This window comes from Diorhabda sublineata, chromosome X, assembly GCF_026230105.1.
Source record: "Diorhabda sublineata isolate icDioSubl1.1 chromosome X, icDioSubl1.1, whole genome shotgun sequence".
Taxonomy (NCBI): domain Eukaryota; kingdom Metazoa; phylum Arthropoda; class Insecta; order Coleoptera; family Chrysomelidae; genus Diorhabda; species Diorhabda sublineata.
The window spans coordinates 23,039,842-23,063,433 of record NC_079485.1 but is presented as its reverse complement, the minus strand read 5'-3'; the positions used below and the strand labels follow the sequence as shown (position 1 = coordinate 23,063,433).

The following is a 23,592-nucleotide window of genomic DNA, read 5'->3' as shown; positions in this document are numbered from 1 at the left end:
TAGGTCGTGGTGTCCTTCAAACGGCGCTAGTCGATTTTGGTGGACCACTTTGCGTTTGCCATTGTGGATCTTACTTATGCGATAGATGACATCATTGATCATTTTCTTGATTAAGTATGGACCTTCCTATGATTTTTATAATTTTAGAGAAAATCTCTTTCTCCTCGTCAGATTTTTCAGATTATACAGCCACACTTTATCCCCCTCTTTAAAACTGCCGTCTGTGGATTCCGTGTTGTATCGTTTTTTTCATTCTATCGTTGGCAACTTAAAGATTCGAGCGAACCAATTCGTGCATATCGTCCATTCTTCTTCTGAATTGAATCGCTGTGGACTTCTAAGGGCTCACCATATCGTCTGATAAATACTTTCACTAGTATTACTGCGACAGTTGTGGCCTCTTGATTCGTAATCGCATAAATAACAAACATCAAAGGCCCCGCGTCCCTCGAATTTAAGAAGTCCACTAAATTCAGGCAGGGCTGGATCCAGGGCGGAGACACGTTTGTAACAATACCATGTTAAACTCACTCAAGACTAGGCCATGGAGGAAGAACACATATGCTTAAAGAGTTGCAAAATAAATACAATAATATACATATGAAGTTGTAATTTTGTATTTAAATTTATGCAAACAGTGTCAAATGAAACACAGTGCAACTAAGGAAGGTATTGTGAAACAATTATCAGTTCTAAGCTGAATTCAAGATGTCAAGTTCATCTTATAGATCTGCTGTCAAACAGAGATGGCGAATATAAGTTCACAATGGAGTACGATCTTATAATATTTTAAACATCTGGTACTCCAGTAATATTGCAATCTGGTAATGGTGGAGAATTCAGTATTCATGTCATGTCCAAAATATGTGTTAGGTGGAAAGATGTTAAGTTAGTTCATGAAAATCCTCCGCGCAGTCAAATACTAGGCTCCGTTGGAAGGGCCAACCAGGATATAATGTTAACTGCATGGGTGAACGATAACTATACAAAGAAATGGTCAGAAGGTTTACATATTGTTCAATTTGCCAAGAATACTACATACCACGAAGAAATATGCCAAAGTCCTTATGAAGCCATGTTCGGGATAAAAGCGAAAAGAGGCATAGTATCATCTTTTTTGCTTAAAGAACAAATAACAAATATGAAAACTGAAGAACAACTTGAAAAAATTGCCAATACTTTCAAACCGAAGAACGGCTTGAATAAACTGGTAATCTGAAAAAAATTGAGTGGTAGTCATACCCAAAACCATATTCCAAAGAAAAGTATTAAAGAGAACTTGTAATCTACCACGTCGTCACATCAAGTTCTGACTGAAAAACACTCTCAAGTACCCTCAAGCAGCTCTATAAACTTAATCAGTTCCTATTTTGTAAAGAAAAGTTACTTTACATATATGAGATTTATTTTCATGAAATTTCGCTGGGAGAAGCAGCTGCAGCTAATTCGAGAGGTGGTGGGCAAGGCTATACACGCTGTCCTGCAAAAAGAAGTGTTCCACAAATAAATACAGTTCTAAAAGCAAGTGCTATGGTGCTATTCAATGTCTCATAATAGTTTAAGGTGTTTCAATAAATAAAATTTGAGTCGAATAATTCATAAAAGTTTTTAACATCTATTATTTTCCTTTCTCATTTTGAATGTACTGAGTGTTTCAAGTTCTTAGTCATTCTTCGACATACACCAAGCGACTATGTGAATGTTGACATTCACCGGTGAACGTCAACATTCTCCAGATTTCGGTGTTTCACTGTAACATATATATGTTACTGTGAATGTCCGAAATGCAGTATGTGTCAAGATACTATGGTGCCTGTTAACATCCACCAAGGTAGTTGGTGAATGATCGTTATTTATCCTTTTCATGACGATTTCGGTCATTCACCGGTGACTGTTATCATAGACCACGACGACTTGGTTAATGTTAATTATGACCGAAATTACTATGCCTGCCTGATTGATGAATTAAAATTGATGCATTAAAACAACCTACCTGTACTAGGTATAGGTAGGTTAGTTAGGTTAGTTTAGGATTAGTTTAGGGCTAGGTTAGGTTAGGTTAGGTTAGGTTAGTTAAAACAAACATAACCTCTTCGTTACATGTTTTAAAACAAAATAGCGCAGCGACGCATTTTCGACTGTAGTCAGTGAGTGAAGCAGCGTATATTAAAGAGAGAACAGTATATACAGGGTGATTCATTGAGAATGTCCAATCTCTGAACTGTAGATTATAGACCTCAAAATATGATGATTCTGCTCAACATGCCTTATGCTAATATTGCTAGTTTCCGAGATACGGGGTGTTCAAAGTTTAAATTTTGATTTTCGCAATAAATTTTTATGTTTTCATAATTTCTCTTTGAAAATTGATAATTTTATGTTTTTTGGCACGAGGAATCATAATTTGCACTCCAATTTAACATTGCTAATAGAGGGCGCTAGTTACACTTGTTTGTGTTAATTAAATCAAAGTAAAATTCTACAAAAAAAGTTACTCTTCTTTGATTCGAGTAACTCACTCGGTTATCGAATTATTTGCTTCTAAAAAGTTCAATAAATTTTAATTTTTTCATAAAAAAAATTTATTATTCCTTAAATATGTAACAATAACAAATTTGTAAACAAAAATAAAAAACTTCAATGCAAATGCTCAAAATGCCCACCATTCACTTCAATACACTTTATGATCCGCTTTCGTAAAGATCTCTTAATATCAAAATCATATTCGTGAATTAAGCCGTGGTTTAATTTTTCGTTTTCTTTTCAAGTAGGATTGTGTCACTTTTAGTCAGTTTGTGTAGAAGCATAGACATTTATTAACAATTTAGTTATTAACAACTGTAATAGTTATTTATCAAATAATGCCTAGGAATAACAATTATTCCAATAATGAGATGCGCGATATGATTTTTGTGTTTGCTCAGTCAAATTATAGTGGTCCAGCTGCGGCTCGAAGATATTCACAATTATATCCAAATTGAAGGCAACCCAATTACAAACTGTACCGAAATCTTTACAACCGCTTAGGTGAAACGTTCTAAAAATGAACACGGTGCTACAAAAAAAAATCACTGCCGATGAAGAAGGTGAAATTTTGATTTGTGTTACGGAGAATCCAGATATCAGTACTCGCTGTTTAAGTCTGCAAACAGGTATAAGCTAATTCATCTATTCTTAGAATACTGAAGAGGGAAAAATTGCATCCATATCATTACACTCCTATTCAGAATGTATTGCCTCAAGATGTACCTAAGCGTCTACAATTTGCCCATTTTTTTGTAAGATAAACAAAATGTTAACCCAGATTTTTTGGATATAAATCTTTTTACTGATGAGGCAACATTTACCAAACGAGGAATATTTAATTATAAAAATAATCATTTGTAGGACTCTGAAAATCCACATGCTATGAGGGAAACTCATTTTCAGCACGAGTTTAAGGTTAAAATTTGGTGTGGTATAATATGTGGGTATTTAATATGTTTTTTTGAACATTTAAATGGACCTCTTTATTTAGATTTTCTTCAAGAACATTTACACGAATTATTAGAGGATATACCTCTCGCTTTAAGACAAAATATGAAGTTTTTTAACGACGGAGCACCACCACATTATTTTTTACAAGTTCGTCAATACTTAAACGAACAGTTTCCGCATCGATGGATTGGTCGTGGAAGTGAGTTTGCTTGGCCACCAAGAGGCCCTGATTTAAATCCTTTGGATTTTTCAATTTGGTCGTAAATGAAGGCATTAGTTTACGCAGAAAAAGTTACTTCTCTTCCACTACTGCGACGGAAAATAGAAGAAGCCGCGGATGTAATTAAAAATAATAGACAAGGATTATTTGATATTAAGCGGATCATAAAGTGTATGGAAGTAAATGATGAGAATTTTGAGCATTTGCTTTGAAGTTTTTTATTTTTTTTTTTCTACAAATTTGTTATTGTTACATATTTAAGGAATAATAAAATTTTTTTATGAAAAAATTGAAATTCATTGAACTTTTTAGAAGCAAATAACTCGATAACCGATTGAGTTACACGAATCAAAGAATAGTAACTTTTTTTTGTAGAATTTTACTTTGATTTAATTAATACAAACAAGTGTAACTAGCGCCCTCTATTAACAATGTTAAATTAGAGTGCAAATTATGATTCCTCATGCCAAAAAACATAAAATTGCCAATTTTCAAAGAGAAATTATGAAAACATAAAAATTTATCGCGAAAATCAAAATTTAAATTCAAAATTTGAACACCTCGTATCTCGGAAACTGGCAATATTTGCATAAGGCATGTTGAGCAGAATCATCATATTTTGAGGTCTATAATCTACAATTCAGAGATTGGACATTCTTAATGAATCACCCTCTATAACGTTCTCGCTTTTCGAACAAACACTGGCGTTTGTTAATATTCACACAAATTGTAAATCGCCGAACAGTATCTCCTCCGTGTATGTTAACATTCACCGGTGTATGTCCGATTCAAGTATAAATTAAGAACAATTTTCGAGTTACACCATCGAAATTGGTGATTATCGACATACACTGGTGCATCTTAACATTCACTAATATTGGAAATTCACACTCTTTCGTCGCTACGTTTCGGTTTGACGCCAAAGTCCAGGTATCGGGTTGCCTCGGGCAACGTCAGTGAAGATAATAAAACACTTCAGGAATGATAACGTATACACTGAAGACAGTTGAATAGAGTACTCGCCCTCCTGGATTGGTAACCTGGGTATTTCCTGCTTGTGTTCCTTACGAAGCTTTTTTGGTGCGGAGTCGTATGAGAAAGCGAAATAATTGTTAAATACAATTTCCTTGATTAAAAATCTGCTAAGGATCTTGTCTTCATCATAGGCTGCGTAGTAGACGGCTCCTGTTCCTTCGAAAACTACCTTTGATCTTTTAAAAATGAAGGCTGGTACGGTACTGTCCTTCTATCAATACGCTAGACCTGTGCGGATTCCGGTTGAGAAAAATACCTCTATTTACAACGTTATTCCTTGGTTGGCTTTTTCCCTTCATGTGAACGGCGGAACGACTTCCCTTCTCGACTCGGTAGCATATCTTTTATTGCTGTAAGCGCCTACCTTTCTCCAGCGGTTTCTGGAGCGCGGGGAGAATACAAACTTTAGGTTAGGTTAGATTAGGTTAACAGGGTGATCTCCACTTTACAACCGAGATCCACTCGGAGGCCTTGGGCCCATTGTGATGCCCTTGCTGACTTTTCAGTCAGCACCATTTCACTGCCCTTCTCTATCTCTTCCGTTGCCAGGTCCTTGCCCCCTTTCCAAGCTTTTCCAATTTGCAATGAAGTGATTCAGGTCCTTAACACCCAACTCCGCTGCTTCTTCCAGACATTCCAATGTTTCACTCCCCATTCATTGTAGTCGTTTCGACGCAAATGCTGTGCCGTGACACATTAGGTGTTCTATTGTCTCTTCCTCTTCACTGCATTCTGTACAGAGATCATCGGTCGGTTCTGATACCCATTTTTCTGAGTATAGAGCCTACTGTGCAGTGACCGGTAATCACTGCTACGACCCTTCGGATCGAGGCTTTCCCATAGCCTAGCAGTTCTGTTGTCTTCCTCTTCTGTAGCACCGCCCACAAGGAGCGTGAGATGACACAGTCATCTCTATTACTCCATCTCTTGCCGTGCTCTCCCTCTAATATTCTATCTATCGTGTCTCTCAGCAATTTGATCGGTGGTAGTGGCAAGCCCACCGTTTCGTTCCCGCTCCTGGTCGTTCCCAATTTGGCAAGTTTGTCTGCCATTTGATTCCCTTTTACATTGCTGTGTCCAGGTATCCAACAGAGTCTAACCTTTTGGTCACAAATCCATGACAGGGTTTCGTGACAGCTCACCACTGATCTAGATCTCACTGCCGTAGACGACAGTGATCTCAGAGTCGCTTGGCTATCCATGTAGATTGTTATGTCACGCATCGTTTCATCTCTGCATCGGATTAGTTCCCCGGTTCGTTCTATTGCCCGCAGCTTGGCTTGCATTATATTGCAGCCATTTCTAAGCCTCAAGGATTCCTTTATTCCCAGAACTTCAAAGTATACTCCCGCTCCCGTCCGTTTGTCATTTACGGACCCGTCCGTGAAGATCAAGTTATTTACTGTTCCTGGATTCTCTTCCCAGTCCTCTCTCGTTGGTATGAGGATGTTCAGGTCTATATCAAAAGTCAGTCTGGCGGTAGTGTAGTCGGTGCGTTGTTTCAGTACACCTTTGTCTACTATATCCGCCATATTCTCTATCTTCCTTAGTATCCTGGTGTGCCCATAGTTGGATTGTTTCCACAGACCAGTTTCCCTCAGTCTGAGGGCACTTTTAGCTGCTAATCCTTTTATGTGCAGATCCAGTGGTTTCAGATTCAGCAGCACATCCAGTGTGGCCTGGGGTGTGCTTCTTTGTGCTCCCGTTATGCCTATGGCTACTAGCCTTTGCACCCTGGCGAGTTTTTCCTCATATGTCTTCCTATTCATGGCCTCCCACCACACTACGGCTCCATAAGTTATAATGTGTCTTACAACCTCTGTATACAGCCAGTGTATAAGCTTTGGTTGTAGTCCCTATTTTCTTCCAAACATCTTCCTACAAATGTAGAAAGCGTTGATTCCCTTTTTCATCCTATCCTCCACATTCCTTTTCCAGGAAAGCCTTGAGTCTAGAATTATTCCCAGATATTTCGCCTCCAGTGAGAGGGTCAGAGTTTTCCCCTTCAATTTTGGTAGCCGAAAATTAGATATCTTGTATCTACTAGTGAACGAAATCAGTACGGTCTTTTCGAGGTTGATCCCAATTGTATTCTGCCCAATCGATGATTTCCTTAAGAGATGCCTCCATCAAATCACTTAGCGTCTGTGAGTGCTTGCCCGTGACGAGTAGCACGACATCATCGGCATATGCTATTATCTTTACTCCTTTACTCCTAAGTTTTCTCAGGATTTCCTCAATTACTATTAACCACGATAATGGGGATATTACACCACCCTGTGGAGTGTCTCTGGTAGTCCTATTTTTGGTTCTGATTTCTCCCATTTCTTAACTGATCTGACTGCTCTCCAGCATGCATACCAGCCTGTTTGAGATGGTATCGTCAACCTTGTGATTCTCCAGAGCTCTTCTGATTGATTCCGTTTTGACGTTTTTGAATGCTCCCTCTATGTCCAGGAATACACCCATAGTGTATTCTTTTCTTTCAAGGGATTTTTCAACTGTTCTCAGTACTTCATGCAGAGCACTCTCTACGGATTTCCCTTTCAGGTATGCGTGTTGAGCTATGCACTGCTTTTCTATTTTTGTATCTTCTTTGACAACTTGATCCAGTAGTCTTTCTAGTGTCTTTGCAGAAATGATGATAGGCTTATGGGTCTGTAGTCCTTCGGTTTGGTGTTGCTTGGTTTATCCGATTTGGCTATGAAGACAATCCTTACTCCCTTCCACCTTCTCGGGACATGTCCGAGTCGTAGGCAATCTGAGAAGATCTCAATTAGCACTTCCATTATATCACCCAAAACCTTCTGCAACATGATCGGCAGGATCTCGTCCGGTCCTCCAGACTTATATGGGCCGAACGAGCCCACCACCCACGCTACCCTCTCTTTGGTGATTGTTCTTCTAATCAACTCCTCATTGTGCTCTGGAATCGTTTTCCTTTGCCTCTTTGGCATTTGGTTTTCGATATCCTGGCATACCAGGAAGTGAGTTTCCTCACTCCACGTACCGTTTGTCCTCTCTATGCTCCCTAAGACCACAGGGTCCTTTGAGGGCATTTTTCTGAGCCTTGCGGTTTTGCTGGTCTCCATTATGGATTCCATAAATTCCTTTAGTGACTTCATCTTATTTCTCCTGATCTCTGTTTTATAGCCATTGAAGCTAGCTTTATAAGCTGTGCAATGGCGATAATCTTCTTTGTTTCGCTTAGCCATATTGTACAGCCTTCTAGTCTCTTCACTTTTTTGCTTCAACTCCGCATTCTACCATGGTTTCTTTGCACGTTCGGCTAATTGGACAAGATTTCCTGAAGGCTTTAATAATATATCACTCAGTGTGCCGACAGTTTCTTCGAGCTTCTCAATCGAGGGCTGTACGGGTCTCGAGTCCCGTTTGGTTTTCAACTCCCCGAGTTTCTTCCCCACGATCTCTACGAATCCCGTCCAGTCGGTTTTCCGATGATTCCTGAAAGGTTTCCCAGCCACTGGTTTGCGGTTGATTTCGAACGATATTCTCCCGTGGTCCGAGAGACGAGAGAACGCGTATTCGGGAGTTACCCTCCAATTCTCAATCGCTAAACCCTCCGAGTTAGTGGCCAAAGTTAGATCAATAACCGTTTCGGTCCTCCTATCCGTAAAGGTTGGGGTTTATCCCCTATTACAAATAACAAGACCTGTGGTTAGAATAAAATCAAGTATCGACTCACCTCTTTCGTTTATATCCTTGCTTCCCCACTGAGTATGGTGTCCATTAGCATCACATCCTATCACCATGTGCTTTCTATGAGCTCCAGCCCGTCTCTGACAGCTGCAGGTAGTGGTTCTTTCTCCTCATAGGGCATGTACACCGAGTCTAGAAGTAGTTGGTTTTTGACCTTTTGCTCCCATGCCACTACGGTCAGGTCATTGTTGCTATACTGTGAGAGTAGAATGAAATGTAGTGATTTCTTTGCTACTATACACGCTCTTTTCCTGCTTTCAGTTTGTGAATGGAAATACAACCCTTGTAAATAGTGGTTTGGTGAAAGAACTATATTTTACATTTAATTGGGCTATTTTTCTGGTTATATTCTCGAAAGAATTACATTTAAAATCAGTAATATCGTTGCTTTTACATAAAAATATTAAGTTAAAATGATTTTAGCTTTTCTAAAAAAACTAAAAACACCTACAAGAACAAGTGTATTATGTTCTCAACATTTCACTAATGAATGGTTTTATCTAACCCCAAAGATAAAAGTTAGTCTTCACTCTAATTTAGACCTATTGTCTAACCATAATTAAAATATAGAAAAATAACTTACAGAGTTCAAAATTGATTAGCATTCGGAACATTTGACAGTTGAGAGATACAAGTTAAAGGCCCACCGTACTTCGCCGGGTAAAATGAATTCTATGAATAGAAGGGTTAACAAAAATAACAAAACACAACTTTGTGGTCATTTGAAAAAATTGTTAGAATTATTAGATTCTCTCTAAGGCTTAGAGCTTTTAGATTTTTCTTTAGTCTTAGAATTTCTATATTGTCTTTAACATTTAGAATTTTTAAATTTTCTTTTGAATTTGTAGATTTTCTTAGAATTTTTAGATTATCTTTAAAAGTTAGAATTTTAAATTTTTTTTAGGCCTAGAATTTTTAGTTTCTTTCATTGGCATTTAGAATTTTTAGATTTTCTTTGGCAGTTAGAATTTCTAGATTTTATTTCGTAGTTAGAATTTTAAGAGTTTCTTCAGCATTTAGCATTTTTAGAATCTCAACCTAACCTAACCTAATTTAAACCAACCCGGTCTAACCAAATCTTAACCTAACCTAACCTTCATGTAAAAACTCAGAACCAAAATCATTGATATGCAAAAATATTTGTTTTAAACTTCGAAAACTAAAATGTTATTTAACGACAGAAAAAACTCAATGGTGAGTTTGTTCAAAAGCAAAACTTACTATTGACTGAATAAGAAAATATACATTACCGGTCAAAGGTATTTTGCCCACACTATAGTTTGCCTGATACACGGCAAATAAAAATGATCAATTTTGATATCTATATTTTGAAGAATATATATAGATAAGAATATAGTAATTATATATATATATATATATATATATATATATATATATATATATATACTCTATATGCAGTCTATAACTATATACAGTTTGTAATTGTTCCATATTCGAACTACCGATGTAACCCGCTTTTGCTTTTATTATTTCGGTGCACAATTGTGGCATTCTCTTTAACAATTTCGACAAATAATCGTCGTCTATGTGATTCCATTCAATTTTCAGGATATTCTAAACAAGTGAAGTGGAAATAGGGCATTGCTTTCTGACTTCCCTGTCCAATTTGTCCTACAACAACTCAATCGGGTTGAAGTCGGATGACTGTGATGGCCAAATAAATACTTTCATTACATCTTTCCTTTCCAGTTCTTCCGAATACTCTTTAAACAGTTTCGAGGAATTCCTTGGGATTAGGCGGCAATGGTATGGTTACTTTTGGCTATACTATGAAGACTTGAGATTTATGCACGAGTTTTAACCGATAGTTCCTTGGTTTTACCTATTTTAATACTTACAAGTCTCGATTTGCAAGAACTTCATTGGAAAATAATAAATTTATTATATTTACGAGACAATTTTTTTCCTGAATTCTGTTAATTTGCTATATTATTTGCTACAGAATAATTTTTGTATAACACGCCTATGGAAAATCGGATATTGCCGGTCGCCATATGAAACTACCACATTTTATAAAATATTCACAGCATCAAACACGTAGCGCTATCTATTAAAAGGTAGCGGCATCAAAAAGATACATTTTTGACAAAACGAAAATATATAGAACAAGACAAAACAGTTGTATTGAATAGAAACAAAGACAAATATGGTATTACATATATTAATATCTTATCTAATTAAAAATGAATTTATCTTTTTAGCTTTATTCGTTTCCGAAAACCGGTTATTATATAAGAACTAAATAGTGTATGACTAGTGACATCTATGGATTTTATATATTTTAACAATCTAAAAATATATAGTTTTCCTATCATTGCTTTTAATTGAAAAGTAAAACCTGACACTAACATATAGATGGAATCAGTATGGTAAATCTAGTATCACAAATAATTTCTAATCAAATAATGAAAATGCAAACGTTAAATATTATGTCATATATTAAATGTAATCATTAACTAGTTAAAAATAAATATTGTGTACATAATTTTATACTGTGGGGTTTTTTAACAATAATTCTTTTAAAACCTTTTCAGTTGTCAATAGTTTTGTTGACGTCAATGTCAGTTCTCAGCTGTTCGCCTAAGAAGTCGAAATTGATTTAAGATGAGGGGTGTATAAAAACAGTCAAACAATAATAGATGTTAAGAAATACAAAAATACCCACTGAAGGGATATTTTAACATCCTTAATCAACATCTAAAACTTAGTTAAAATGGCTATGCATAAAGGTTTTCGTGTTTACGAAAAATGTACTCCACCAAGTCCTCATAGTATTCTTCTTGAACGAAAAGGAAAAGAAAACACTTTATTATTTGAGTCACAGGCCGTGGCAGTTTTATGTAAGTCAATATTACTGCACTAAAATCATTTCGCAACGTCTTAATTATATATATTTTAGCGGCACAAGAAACTGAAGCTGTAAAAAAGCAATATACAAAAATTCTAGATGCTTATGGTTGCTTAGGTGTTTTACAGCTTAATGCAAGTGATACTACAGTATTATATTTAGTTATGATTACAGGCTCCTTTTCTGTAGGCAAAATAGGAGACTCTGAAATATTTCGTATTACTCAGACTCAGTTTGTACCACTACATTATTCTCAAAATGAAGATCGAATTTCAGAAGTAAGCTTCAGTTCTTCTTCTAAAATAAAACACTTGTGTAAATTAATAACCTGTTAATTGAAACAACAAAATTATATCTCAATTGGTTCTTTTTTTATTATTGTGTGTGTTTTTCAGGTAAGAAAATTACTTAATTCTGGTACTTTTTATTTCACTTGGTACTCTGGTCCCCCAAGTGGTTCTGCACTTGATTTGACATTATGTGCTCAAAGAAGAAGTAAAACAAGTACTACAGATCATAGATTCTTTTGGTTAGTTTTTCCAGATATAAATATTTGATTAGGATATTTTATTTTTTTATTATAGGAACCGGATGCTACATGTACATTTTGTTAGATTTGGTGTAGATTGTAATAATTGGCTAGTGAAATCAATGTGTGGTTCGGTGGAGATAAGGACAGTATATGTTGGTTCCAGGATAGCACTTGCTGCAATTATATCTAGGTTGAGCTGTGAGCGAGCTGGAACAAGGTTTTTATAAATATTTTTTAGTTCATTATGAATTTGTTAATAAACTACTAATAAAGATCATTTTTTTATTTTATTTCTCACAGGATTCCTATTCCATTTTCAAATTAACAAATGCTTTGTAGCTATATGAATTGAGAATTTGATAAAAATAAAAATTCAGTATCTTGTTCTTAAATAAAAATTTTTTAGATTTAATGTTCGAGGTACAAATGATGAAGGGCACGTAGCTAATTTTGTGGAGACTGAACAAGTGATATTTTTGGATAATGAAATTACTTCTTATTTGCAAACTAGAGGCTCAGTACCACTGTTTTGGGAACAACCAGGAGTACAAGTGAGTCAACAGTACCCAAATAAATAGATAAAAATGTGCCATATTTTCATTGCACCATAACAATATTTTCAGATGATTATGTGAAATATTTTTAGGTTGGTTCTCATAAAGTGAGAATATCTAGAGGATACGAAGCGTCAAAAGCAGCTTTCAATAGGCATATGACAACTATTAAAGAACGTTATGGTAAACAAATTATAGTAAATTTATTAGGAACAAGTCTTATAGGAAGTAAAGAAGGTGAAGCTAATCTAAGTCAAGAGTTTCAGGTTGGTGTTATTAAATTTGTCCAAATTATATTTATTTAACCTTTTTTTTTACATGAAAATAATCTTCCTACACGTCAGTCAGGAGTTCGTAGGGGGTATAGCACAGCAACTACAATGTTAAATATCACTGACAATATAATAAGAGGATTGGAGAAGGCTGTCATATCTGTCTCTTTGGATTACTCCAAGGCATTTGATGTCTTAGATTATGATCTTTGTGCAAAGCTGAAATATCTAAGATTTGACTGAATATCTTGTAAATTTTTTGAATTTTACTTAAAAGGGAAAAGGCAGAGAGTTCGCACGGATCAGAGTGCATCTGAGGCTGGTGAAATAGTATCTGGTGTGCTGCAGGGTTCAATAATTGGCCCACTTTTGTTCCTCGCATATGTCTTTGATATATGTGATAGTGTCTCATACTGTCACATTCAATCATTCTGATGACACTCAGGTCCTACACTACTTTGATCCTGCAGATCCAGATGCAGCAGCTACACACCTAAATAGATATCTGTCAAGTATTCTTGAATATTCCACTGAACATAACCTAAATCTGAATGCAAATAAGACTGAAGTTTTGCTGTTTTGTTATCAGAGACATAGAGAAATTTTGCAACAAAATTTAAAATTGGAGTTGGGCAGTGAGATATTGGTAATAAAACATTTTGCTAAGAACTTAGGACTATTTCTAGATGTGGACTTGAGGTTTAAAGAACATTTAACGATACTTTTGCAGAAAAGCTATGCTAAAATGAAACTCTTGTATATGAAATGGTCTATTCTTAATTTTAGGATGAGGAAAAAGCTTTGTGAATTTTTAGTATTGTCTATTTTTACCGACTCTAATGTTGTTTACTATCCTTTCTTGACATGGCATCAAAAATCGTATACAATATGTACAAAATGTGTGTTGGAAATTTTATTTTCAAGCGAAGAAAGTATGACCATATTTCAGCCAAAATTAATGAATTAAATTGGTTAAAAATGTCGAATGTTGCGAACCTTCATTTCATGTGTCTTCTTAAGAAAGTGCTAAAACATTCGACACCTGATTATTTGAGAGAAAAACTAGTTTTTCCTGCAAAATACTTAATGTACATGTGAGGCATTAAAAATTTGTTAACTATGCCTCTACATAAATATGCGTTTTTTTTCAAAGAAGTTTCACGTGCTTAGCTATCAAAGGTTATAATGCTCTTCATGAAGACCTTAAATTGTGTGGTATAAATTCTTTTGAATCTAAGTACAGAGCAATTTTTTTTAATAAGAAAATATATTGAGACTGTATAAAGTTCTTTTGCATAAATAAGCGACTGGAAGTGGTTAGGTGGAAGAATAACGTATATGTTGAATCTTGCCACTCCTGTTGCATGATGTATGTATATTGTATACTTTGTAAATTATATTGTGTACACATATCAGACCAATAAAGATGATTTATTATTATTATGTATATTTAGAAACACCATAAAGAGTCAGTTCACAGTGATGTACCTCATATAGTATTTGATTATCATCAAGAATGTAGAAGTGGAAATCAGGCAAATTTGCAGAAACTCAAAAATAAATTAGAACAACAACTTCAGGATTTTGGATTTTATCAAGCAAATGGAACCACCGTTTTTAGGTATATGATACTTACAAATCTAAACACAATATTTTCTGGATTTCAATGATACGTATTTTTTTTAGTTTACAAAAAGGCACTATTCGTACAAATTGCTTGGATTGTTTGGATAGGACAAATTGCGTTCAGACATTTTTTGGACTTGAGGTAATTTATTAGGCCTGCGTACTATTTGAGTGGAATTTCTGGGGATAGTCACACTATTTACTACCTCTACACTAACTTCTAATTACACTATCAGGTTCTTCAAGCCTTTGTTAAGACCTTGATTCATAACCACCTTGAAGAATCAAGAAGTGTGATTGTAAATATTAGTGTTGTAGTAAAAGGAGGGTATGTTTGATAATTAATTTTTCATACCAACTGTAGATTTTATCAAGACAACTAGTTTGTATGCAATTAACTGAGAAAAAGACTAGATTTGAAGAAGTTTTCAAACAAATGTGGATAAACAATGGCAATGAAATAAGTAAAATTTATGCTGGAACAGGGGCGATACAAGGTGGATCAAAAGTAAGTTGAATTTATACTAAAACAGGATCTCAACATATTAATATAGTAATAATAAAATCAAAAAAATTTATAGTTGATGGATGGTGCAAGATCAGCAGCTAGGACAATTCAGAATAATCTGTTGGATAATTCCAAACAAGAAGCTATTGATATATTATTAGTTGGATCTACATTATCATCTGAATTAGCCGATAGAGCTAGAAATTTGTTACCGTATAATACACTACATGGTGAGTATTCGTTTTCAATGAATATTTATTTTTTAAAACCTCACAGCTTCAATTACAAACTGCTATTTTTGTACATATGATCCAATATTTGTGATAGAGAATTTGAATAATTATATTGAGATAAGCTAAGCAAATAAGAGCATATTTGAATTTTTTTCTTTGTAATATAAAATATTTGAATGTCAAATTGTAAAAACAATAAAAATAATGTATCCTATGATTATGTGAAAATGAAAAATGAATAAACACATGGCAAAATTAAAATGGACAAATTTATCTGATTGTAACTTATGGGAATTCAAAAAAAGAGCTCAAATAACATTAAATATCAAATTAGTTTATTGCTGCTATCCTCAAACCCAATTAGTTGATTGAAATATACAGAGTGTCCAGAAATTCTCCACTAGATGTGATTTTATCTTCATAAAACTATTTTTCTCCTAAAAGAGCTATCACCATTTGAAGATGACACTGTTGAGTCAGTTTCTGTAGAAAACCAATAAAAAACATATTTTTGCAGGCTTGTACAATATTGGAGTTGGTAGATATAAATTTTTTCAGATCTATCTGCAAAACTCACTCAACAGTGTCATCTTTAAAAAACGCTAGTGTGAGGAACTTTTGAGATAAAGGTCAATTAGTTTAGATAAACAAAAAATCACCTCTAGTATCTGTATTTTTCGTTTGTCGCCAAAGTTTCTAGACACCTGGTATAATAAAAATAGTTTTGTTAGAACTTAATGCAAAGGGTAATCCTATACTTTTAGCTCCTAATCATGTGCTTCGAGAAATGTGTAGGCGTTATACTGAGTATACAGAGGTTCTTCCAATCCGGGTAGCAGCGGGAACTTACAATGTTAATGGAGGCAAACATTTCCGTAGTGTAGTTTTTAAAGACATAAAACTATCAGATTGGCTCTTGGACCCACATATAAAATGTCAAGGAAGTCTAGTGGATACAGGATTCATAGATGCACACAAATCTATACCAGTAGATATTTATGCTATAGGTTTTGAGGAAATAGTAGACTTGAGTGCTGCTAATATAGTTAATTCAAGCACTGAAAATGCAAAAGCTTGGGCTATAGAGTTACAGAAAGTGCTATCTAGAGATAGACCATATGTTTTGTTAACTTATCAGCAGTTAGTTGGTGTATGTTTATACGTTTATGTACGACCTGAACATGTGCCATATATCAGGGATGTTGCAGTAGATTCTGTAAAAACTGGACTTGGTGGTCACACCGGAAATAAAGGTAAGCCAGGTTAAAGACAACTTTCACCTATTTTGTATTTTTTAGTTCGACATTCTTTATAACCATTACATTTAACTCTTTTTTTTAATGTATCATTTCTATATTTAAGCTCTACAGCTTAACATACCTCCTTCACTTTCTTGTCTCATTTACCCTGTACTACTTACTAGCAGTTATATGCAATTGAACTTGCTAGTGAAAACATTTTTCGAATAAAATAGTTGTTATAATACCCATATAAAAATTCTATTGATATTTTAGTATTGTGTATAAATAATTTCTTTTATATTTGCATATATGTAGTGATCTAATGTCAATTGACTTATTTTAGGGGCAGCTGCAATAAGATTTGTCTTTTATGCTACCTCTATGTCATTTGTATGTGCCCATTTCGCAGCTGGACAATCTCAGGTGAATGAAAGAAATGCAGATTATAACGAAATAACAAGAAAAATCACATTTCCAATGAGTCGATCTCTTAACAGTCATGAATATCTATTCTGGTGTGGAGATTTCAATTATAGGGTCGATATGGATAAAGATGAAATAAAAGAGCTCATAAAACAAGGAGATTTTGATTCTATTCTGATTAATGATCAGTTAAAAAAGCAGCAAGAGGAGGGTAATGTATTTAAAAATTTCATTGAAGGTAACATCACCTTTCCACCAACATACAAATATGATTTGTTCAGTGATGATTATGATACTAGTGAAAAATGTAGAGCTCCTGCTTGGACTGATAGGGTCCTCTGGAAAAGAAGGAACCTCACCCCTGACATCAATGGAGTAGCACAAGAATCACCTGGTAATTTGGTTTATTATGGTAGAGCTGAGCTTAAGCAAAGCGATCACAGACCTGTCATTGCTATTGTCGACATAGAAGTTAGAAATGTTAACGAACAAAAACGGCAAAAGGTTCGTATTTCTTGCAAAGCCTAACAATAAACTGGATCACTTCTAAAAATGTGATGTAAATATTTATTTTCCCATTCATCTAACCAAATAAATTTGTTTTTATTTCAGAATTTTTGTTACTTTACAGATTCATTCTCTGCATCAAAGATTTTGCTATAAAGATATACACAGGGTATTATTTCAAAATTTTCTCCATACAGGGTTAACAAGTAATGATGGGCATAATTAAACAGCTGTAAGTTCTCATAAAATTGAATGCCTCTATTTAATAAATCTATGAGTAACCCTGTATGTAAACTAAGTTATGTACATACATTTTTAATAAGAATATATAGAAAATTATCAATTTTCTAGGTATTTTACGAAGTTATTGCTGATATGGGCCCGCCTGATTCAACAATTATAGTGCATTGTGAAGATGCACCTCAAAATGATGACTTCATTATATTTGACGATAGCATGGTTACAATACTTTTGGAAGAGTTTTCACAATTTGGGGAAACTATTTTAGTTAGATTTGTAGCAGATACCATGTGGATAACATTTAGAGATGGACAGTTGGTTTTAGAAGCATTGAAGAAAACTAATGGGAAGATAACGGTAGAAATAAATTGAGTGTATAAACACATTTATGAATGTAATTTAGTGAATTTTTTTAGATTAATGATTTCAATTTTACGTTGTCATTGAAAACTCCTAACTGGGTTGACCAAGCAAAGGAAGAAATCGGATTATGTTCAAATAATACTATTCCTTTATACATTTCTCCAAGCCAGTCAGATTATAATTGTAAGTTACTCAATTGTCCAACCCTCTTCAAGATTTTTCTCATTATATATTGTTTCGTTTCAGGTTTAGGCATTCCAGAAGTTAATAAAATTCCTCGTTCGGTTCCACCAGGAAGACCTCCTCCACCGACAGTAAAATCTACACCTCCATCTTTAAGAAGAGTACCACCTAAAGCTGGTGTTATACATATGCCCATGAAACCTCAAACTTCAGTGACTTCTCCAACACATACTTCTCCAATATCTGCTCAGCCATCACTCCCAAACGCTCCAACGTTAGGTAAAGAAGAAGCAGATATACAATTAAAAAATTTTATTTATATTTTTGTTTATCTAGGAGGAGTCCCACCACTCTCTGCTCCTCCTCAAATGCCCCCTCCTGATTTGCCAAACCAACTGTCACAAGAAGAAGGCGTATATGAAGAAATCAGTGATGATATAATAAGTACTCCTGAACCGTCAGCACCTCCTCCACCCCCTCCAAGACAAGAAGCTGCAACTGTTCTACCACCTACTCCTTCTAGAGGACCGCCACCTGTACCAGCCCGTTCTGCCCCTCCACCACCACTCCCTGCAAGGCCACGACAATAGATCCAGCTAATTGAATTTAATTTTCCTTGGAGTACTTGAGAAAAAATTATGGGATATAGTTATTATATTATTATATCATTACTAACTAGGGACTGTTTTTTGATATTTTATGTTAAAATTTTCTCTACAATTTTTTTTTATAGAAAAATTTTTAAATGAAATGAAACCAAATATTTATTAGGAAATATAAATTGAATGCTACAAGTTGATGTTAATTGTTGGTCAAAAAATTATTGTAGATATATACTAAGTTCAGAATTCACAATGAGTTGAAGTTAAACCAATTGCAATATTTTCCAGTTATATAAAATGTAGTGCAATATTTGGTAGATTGTTATATAGAATTCAAAACCGCCAAAATTAGCTTGGATATAATTGGTTTGACCTCCTTTTCACTAACGATTTTCAAAATATTTTAAATTTCAAGAGAACGCTGCCTGAAAATACTGTACTTAACCTCAATGCATTTTCCCATATTAGTTTATTTAGTAAAATTTTCCAGAATTACTGATTTTGACGAAAATATAACAAACAACTATAGTGGAAACAACAAGAAAAAATATATTTTATACAATTAAAAAAAGTATTGTTACAGCTCTTCATCAAAATTTTACAACAGCAGATGGTTTACTGTTGAAACTTCAAAATAGTGAAAAGAGTTCACATAGAGCACTTCTTATAAGAAAATCCTGAAATATACACAACACGGTTTGTGAATTTTTCGTTCCACATTTTCCCCTTGTATATCTTGTTGGAATTAAATGATTAATGGAAGAGGGATGCTACAATTTTGAAAATTTCGTAGAGGGTTTCCACATGTGCATAATTACAATTGAATTTAAAGTAAAGGAAGGAGCAATAATCAAATGTTTAGTGGACCAGGATGGTTGTTGCATATGGTGGTCGGCAATATCCGTTTTACCATAGGCGTGAAATAGAAAAATTATTTTATAATGAATAAAAAATAAGAATTAAATGACAGAGTGCTAAAATAATTATATAAGAAAAAATTCAGAAATAGATATCTTATCCTATAAATATAATTAATTTGGTTGTATTCCGAATATCTGAACTAATAATATTTTTACAAATAAAACTCAATCTAATGTTTAAAAAAATTTCAATAACGCTTTTTAATAAAAGAATAATATGATTTTCTAATGGAGTGATGTCATGTGGAAAAATTTGTTTTTAAATTGATTCATAACTTTTATTATTATTTTGTTCTTATGAATCTTTAAGTTTTTGAAATTGTTTGTTATACGTCTCAACAATTTTTCAGCAATGACACATATATTAATTATATCATCGTTTGGATATGTGACAGTGCCTAGACTATTCTAATTGATCCTAATAAGCGCCTATATAAAACCTAACAAAATCATAAAAAATGTATGCAAACTACTGCAAAATTTATATAAAATTATCGAAAACAAACACGTCCGCTTAAACTAATACAACAATCAAAATAAAATGAGCCATACTTGGATGTTTAAGATGGATACTTCTGTCGCACAGGCTGTCTATGTATATAGATAACAGCTATCCTTCCTTTACTATTAATTCAATGCTAATTTCTTGAAAGTCGTATTCTGAAGTTTTTGTAAAGTCTAATTTCATATTCATTGTTACATAGATCTGGTGGAGGTTTTGTAGTTCTTCTCGGACAGCACTATATTCTTCATAAAATTACGACTCCATAATATCTGAACATAATCAAGTTTAAGTGGTTTGAATAATTTGTAGAGGCTAAGGGCTTTATCAGAGAACCGGTACCAATCATGAATTGAAATGTGTTCTGCATTGCATACGCATCAGAATTTGTCTTTTTTTACAACTTTTGAAATATGGGTTTTCAACTTTAGGTTATTCTGGTCCTAAAAAGTTTACAGAAAGTTTTGTATCGTCTACAAAGAAATTTTTTTGGTGACAGTATAAGGTCAAGCATTTATCTCTGAAGATTATCACTTAATACTATTGATTTAATAGTGTATCATTGATTAAGTGAGTTGTACCTTTTAATAAAAATGATTTTATAGCCCTTAGTACGTTATCCTGTGTATCATGGTACTGTACTCTGAGACACACTATAACAGATTTTATTAAACACATTCTTAAAATTATTGAATATATTAATGACAAATATTAAGGGAAATTATTAATCTAACACGATCTCCAAGATAAAGAATCACGTGTTTTGTTTATTAATTTGTTTTAGTCTTTTCACTACAACTTGTTTAATGTGAGTCCAATTAGGAATTGATTAACATATTATATTTTGTCTATTATTTTCATTCAATTGCACTTTAGATTGTACTTGTACCTTAGTCTCTCTCATCTTATTCTTGCCTTCAATAAACAAATTTTCTTCAGTGCCATGTCTACTCTTAAGTTTGTAAGTTTTCAACACAATTAGTTTATTTGGCTTAATTATAGCCAACAAGTATTGAATTATAACTGTGGCGCCTTCAGAGGTACTTCTATCTATTTTCACTTATAAATAGATTTATTTATATTTAAAAATATAAGAGTAGGAGTTGAAATATTTTTTTATTGTATATATATATATATATATATATATATATATATATATATATATCTTCATCTTAAGTTTATTTTTGATCTTGCCATTGTCTGTGACATTAGTATTAATTTTATTTTTAAACTGTTTTACTAAGTTAAAATTTTTAGAAACGTTGGTGATATCCATACTGAACACATTTATTACCATTACAACAAAACTCGCAATGCAAATTAACCAGCGACCTATAGAAGACTTGAAGGACTATACAGTGTAATTGTGTTGATATAGTGGTGGTAAATAGTGTGTTCATTATTATACATAAAAGAAGTCTTTGCAAGCTATATTATGAGCGATGTCTTATTGGGAACGTGGCAATGAAACAAACCTAACCAAAGTGGACTAACTTAAATATATTTTCCGAGCTTTCGAATATTCAAATTTGAATATTGAATTTTGAAACTTAATGAATTTAAAATTTTTACAAGAATTAATACGATTCAAAACCACCAACAATCTTAATTAATTATTTTCCCAGATGATGAATACATCAATATTCGAAAGCTCAGAAAATATATTATATATATATATATATATATATATATATAAATACATATATATATAAATACTTGAAAAAGTATTGTTTATGGATAAATCTACTAATCATTCCTATCTAAATATGTGTAGATAGATCATAAAAAATGAATATTTTATTCCCATTTTACAGGTATATTTTATTATTACATAATAATATTGTAACTAACAAAGTACTGTATATCAAATGCTGGGTGTACGCTTGTAAAATGTTATTTTAGTTACTTGTCACTGTCAAGTGTCAAACTGATGACTACTTGTTTTCATACATTCCTTGTTCAAGTTTTATTGTATATTTCTTATGACTAAGTAATTCGCATTATACACTCCTCATCAAAATTAACGAATAATTTCGATGAAATTACTCTATGGAGATAGACTAAGTTGGAATTTATGGAACCGTTGGTGATATTCATACTGAACATACTGTTTACACCTCCACTTACAGTGTAATTGTGAGCGTTGGTGTAAAGAGTGTGTTTATTATGGAGAGAATTAAAATATTACCAATACAGAATTAACGTATTTATTGTTAATTTCAGTTAGAATTGTGGGATATATAGTGATTTAACTAAATCTAACAAATAAAATTTATGTTCTATTGGATAAGAACAAAATTATTAGCTGACTTGGATTTCGACCTCTTTAAGATAATTTTGGTTGCATTCAAGTATTATTATGCATGGAAAAAAATCTACTAAAAAAGGAAGAAAAAGTACAAATTATGGATCTATTACATTAACAACCTATAAGCATTTCTTAAATGATCACCATGTCGATGGGGCCCTCGATCTTAACACCGTTAAACCACAATCTGCAAAATTAACACGCCTTTTAGTCTTTGATTTCTTTCCATCTCTTGGAATCTTCTTAATGCCCAGTTACCTAATTGTTACAGGATACTCTTCGAGGATAATATTGTGATTGTAATAGACGAATAAATTTAAATTTCTTGCATAACCGCAAGACATTATCAGTCTTAACAAAACAATTTTATGTTGGATATAAATATTAGGAGGCAACAAAGTCAATAAATTTTAGTCAAATAATAAATGATACCATAATTTTTCTGGGAGTTTGTATGGGTGTTCCTTTTTGCTAGTTCAAATAGATGATTCCATCAGTCCTTTATTGTTTGTACAAACACTGTTTTGTTATACTAACATTAACCAGATTTTTTAATGTATTTTCAGTATACTTTGTGGGTCTTTTAATGCAATTGAATTAATTTTTCCATTTTTCCTCGTGATCTTTAATTCACCTCAATACATTTCCGTTTTCTTATTAAGGTGTGCGTTTTTCAGTATTTCTACCATTGTAGAAAGAATGGTACCAATCGAATTTGCACTGTAAAATTAGTATTTTTCAACATATACCTACCATACAAAAATGATTAAATAAAGGCTTTATATTGAGAGAGGTATACGTTTAAAATTGTTATTATAAATGCCTATGTATAGCAATATAAATAGATCCACCTTATTTTTGCTCTGATCCAAACATGAAAATTAAATGACACATCAATAAAAAGTAGAGCAATTATAAAATAGATAAATGCTTGTAAAATTAGTTTATATATTCTAACAGTAGGTATAGTGCAATCACATGGATTTAAAATTTGTTTTTAATATGTAAAAAAATTATTCGAGCAATTTTATTTATATATTTATATCTGTTTTTCGTATCATATTAAATATATTTGAAGTGATTATTCTTTAACTGAATACCTTACTCATTTTTACTGTAACAATATTCACTAGAAAAGCATAATGCAGGAAAAAGTGGTTTCCTCAGTACATGAGTAATGAAGCTATACACACCCAAACATCTTAACATGAAGATGTTGTTACCTTTTTTCTTAACTCTGGACCAATGAAAGTGGTG

General features: G+C 33.3%; 2 protein-coding genes across 2 annotated transcripts; one reads left to right on the top strand and one right to left on the bottom strand.

Annotated features, from left to right (window-relative positions):
• Positions 1-5,475: 5,475 nt before the first annotated feature.
• Positions 5,476-6,501, bottom strand: LOC130451060 (uncharacterized). The gene has a single exon (XM_056789858.1). The coding sequence runs from the start codon at positions 6,499-6,501 to the stop codon at positions 5,476-5,478; it is 1,026 nt and encodes a 341-aa protein (XP_056645836.1).
• A 4,504-nt stretch (positions 6,502-11,005) lies between these two features.
• Positions 11,006-23,411, top strand: LOC130451187 (synaptojanin-1). The gene is made up of 16 exons (XM_056790036.1): positions 11,006-11,313; positions 11,373-11,599; positions 11,717-11,850; positions 11,906-12,070; positions 12,260-12,404; positions 12,500-12,673; positions 14,134-14,300; positions 14,366-14,447; positions 14,670-14,813; positions 14,887-15,043; positions 15,811-16,299; positions 16,631-17,214; positions 17,569-17,814; positions 17,874-18,003; positions 18,067-18,282; positions 18,340-23,411. The coding sequence occupies exons 1-16, from the start codon at positions 11,187-11,189 to the stop codon at positions 18,591-18,593; spliced, it is 3,441 nt and encodes a 1,146-aa protein (XP_056646014.1). The 5' UTR covers positions 11,006-11,186; the 3' UTR covers positions 18,594-23,411.
• The last annotated feature ends 181 nt before the right edge of the window (positions 23,412-23,592 follow it).

What these genes read in the sequence shown, in the direction of transcription:
- LOC130451060 (XM_056789858.1), bottom strand. Translation starts at nt 6,501, where the DNA reads ATGAATAGGAAGACATATGAGGAAAAACTCGCCAGGGTGCAAAGGCTA.
- LOC130451187 (XM_056790036.1), top strand. Translation starts at nt 11,187, where the DNA reads ATGGCTATGCATAAAGGTTTTCGTGTTTACGAAAAATGTACTCCACCA. An exon ending in ACAGGCCGTGGCAGTTTTAT is followed by an intron (nt 11,314 to 11,372) that starts GTAAGTCAATAT and finishes TATATATTTTAG; the next exon opens with CGGCACAAGAAACTGAAGCT. An exon ending in GGGAACAACCAGGAGTACAA is followed by an intron (nt 12,405 to 12,499) that starts GTGAGTCAACAG and finishes AAATATTTTTAG; the next exon opens with GTTGGTTCTCATAAAGTGAG.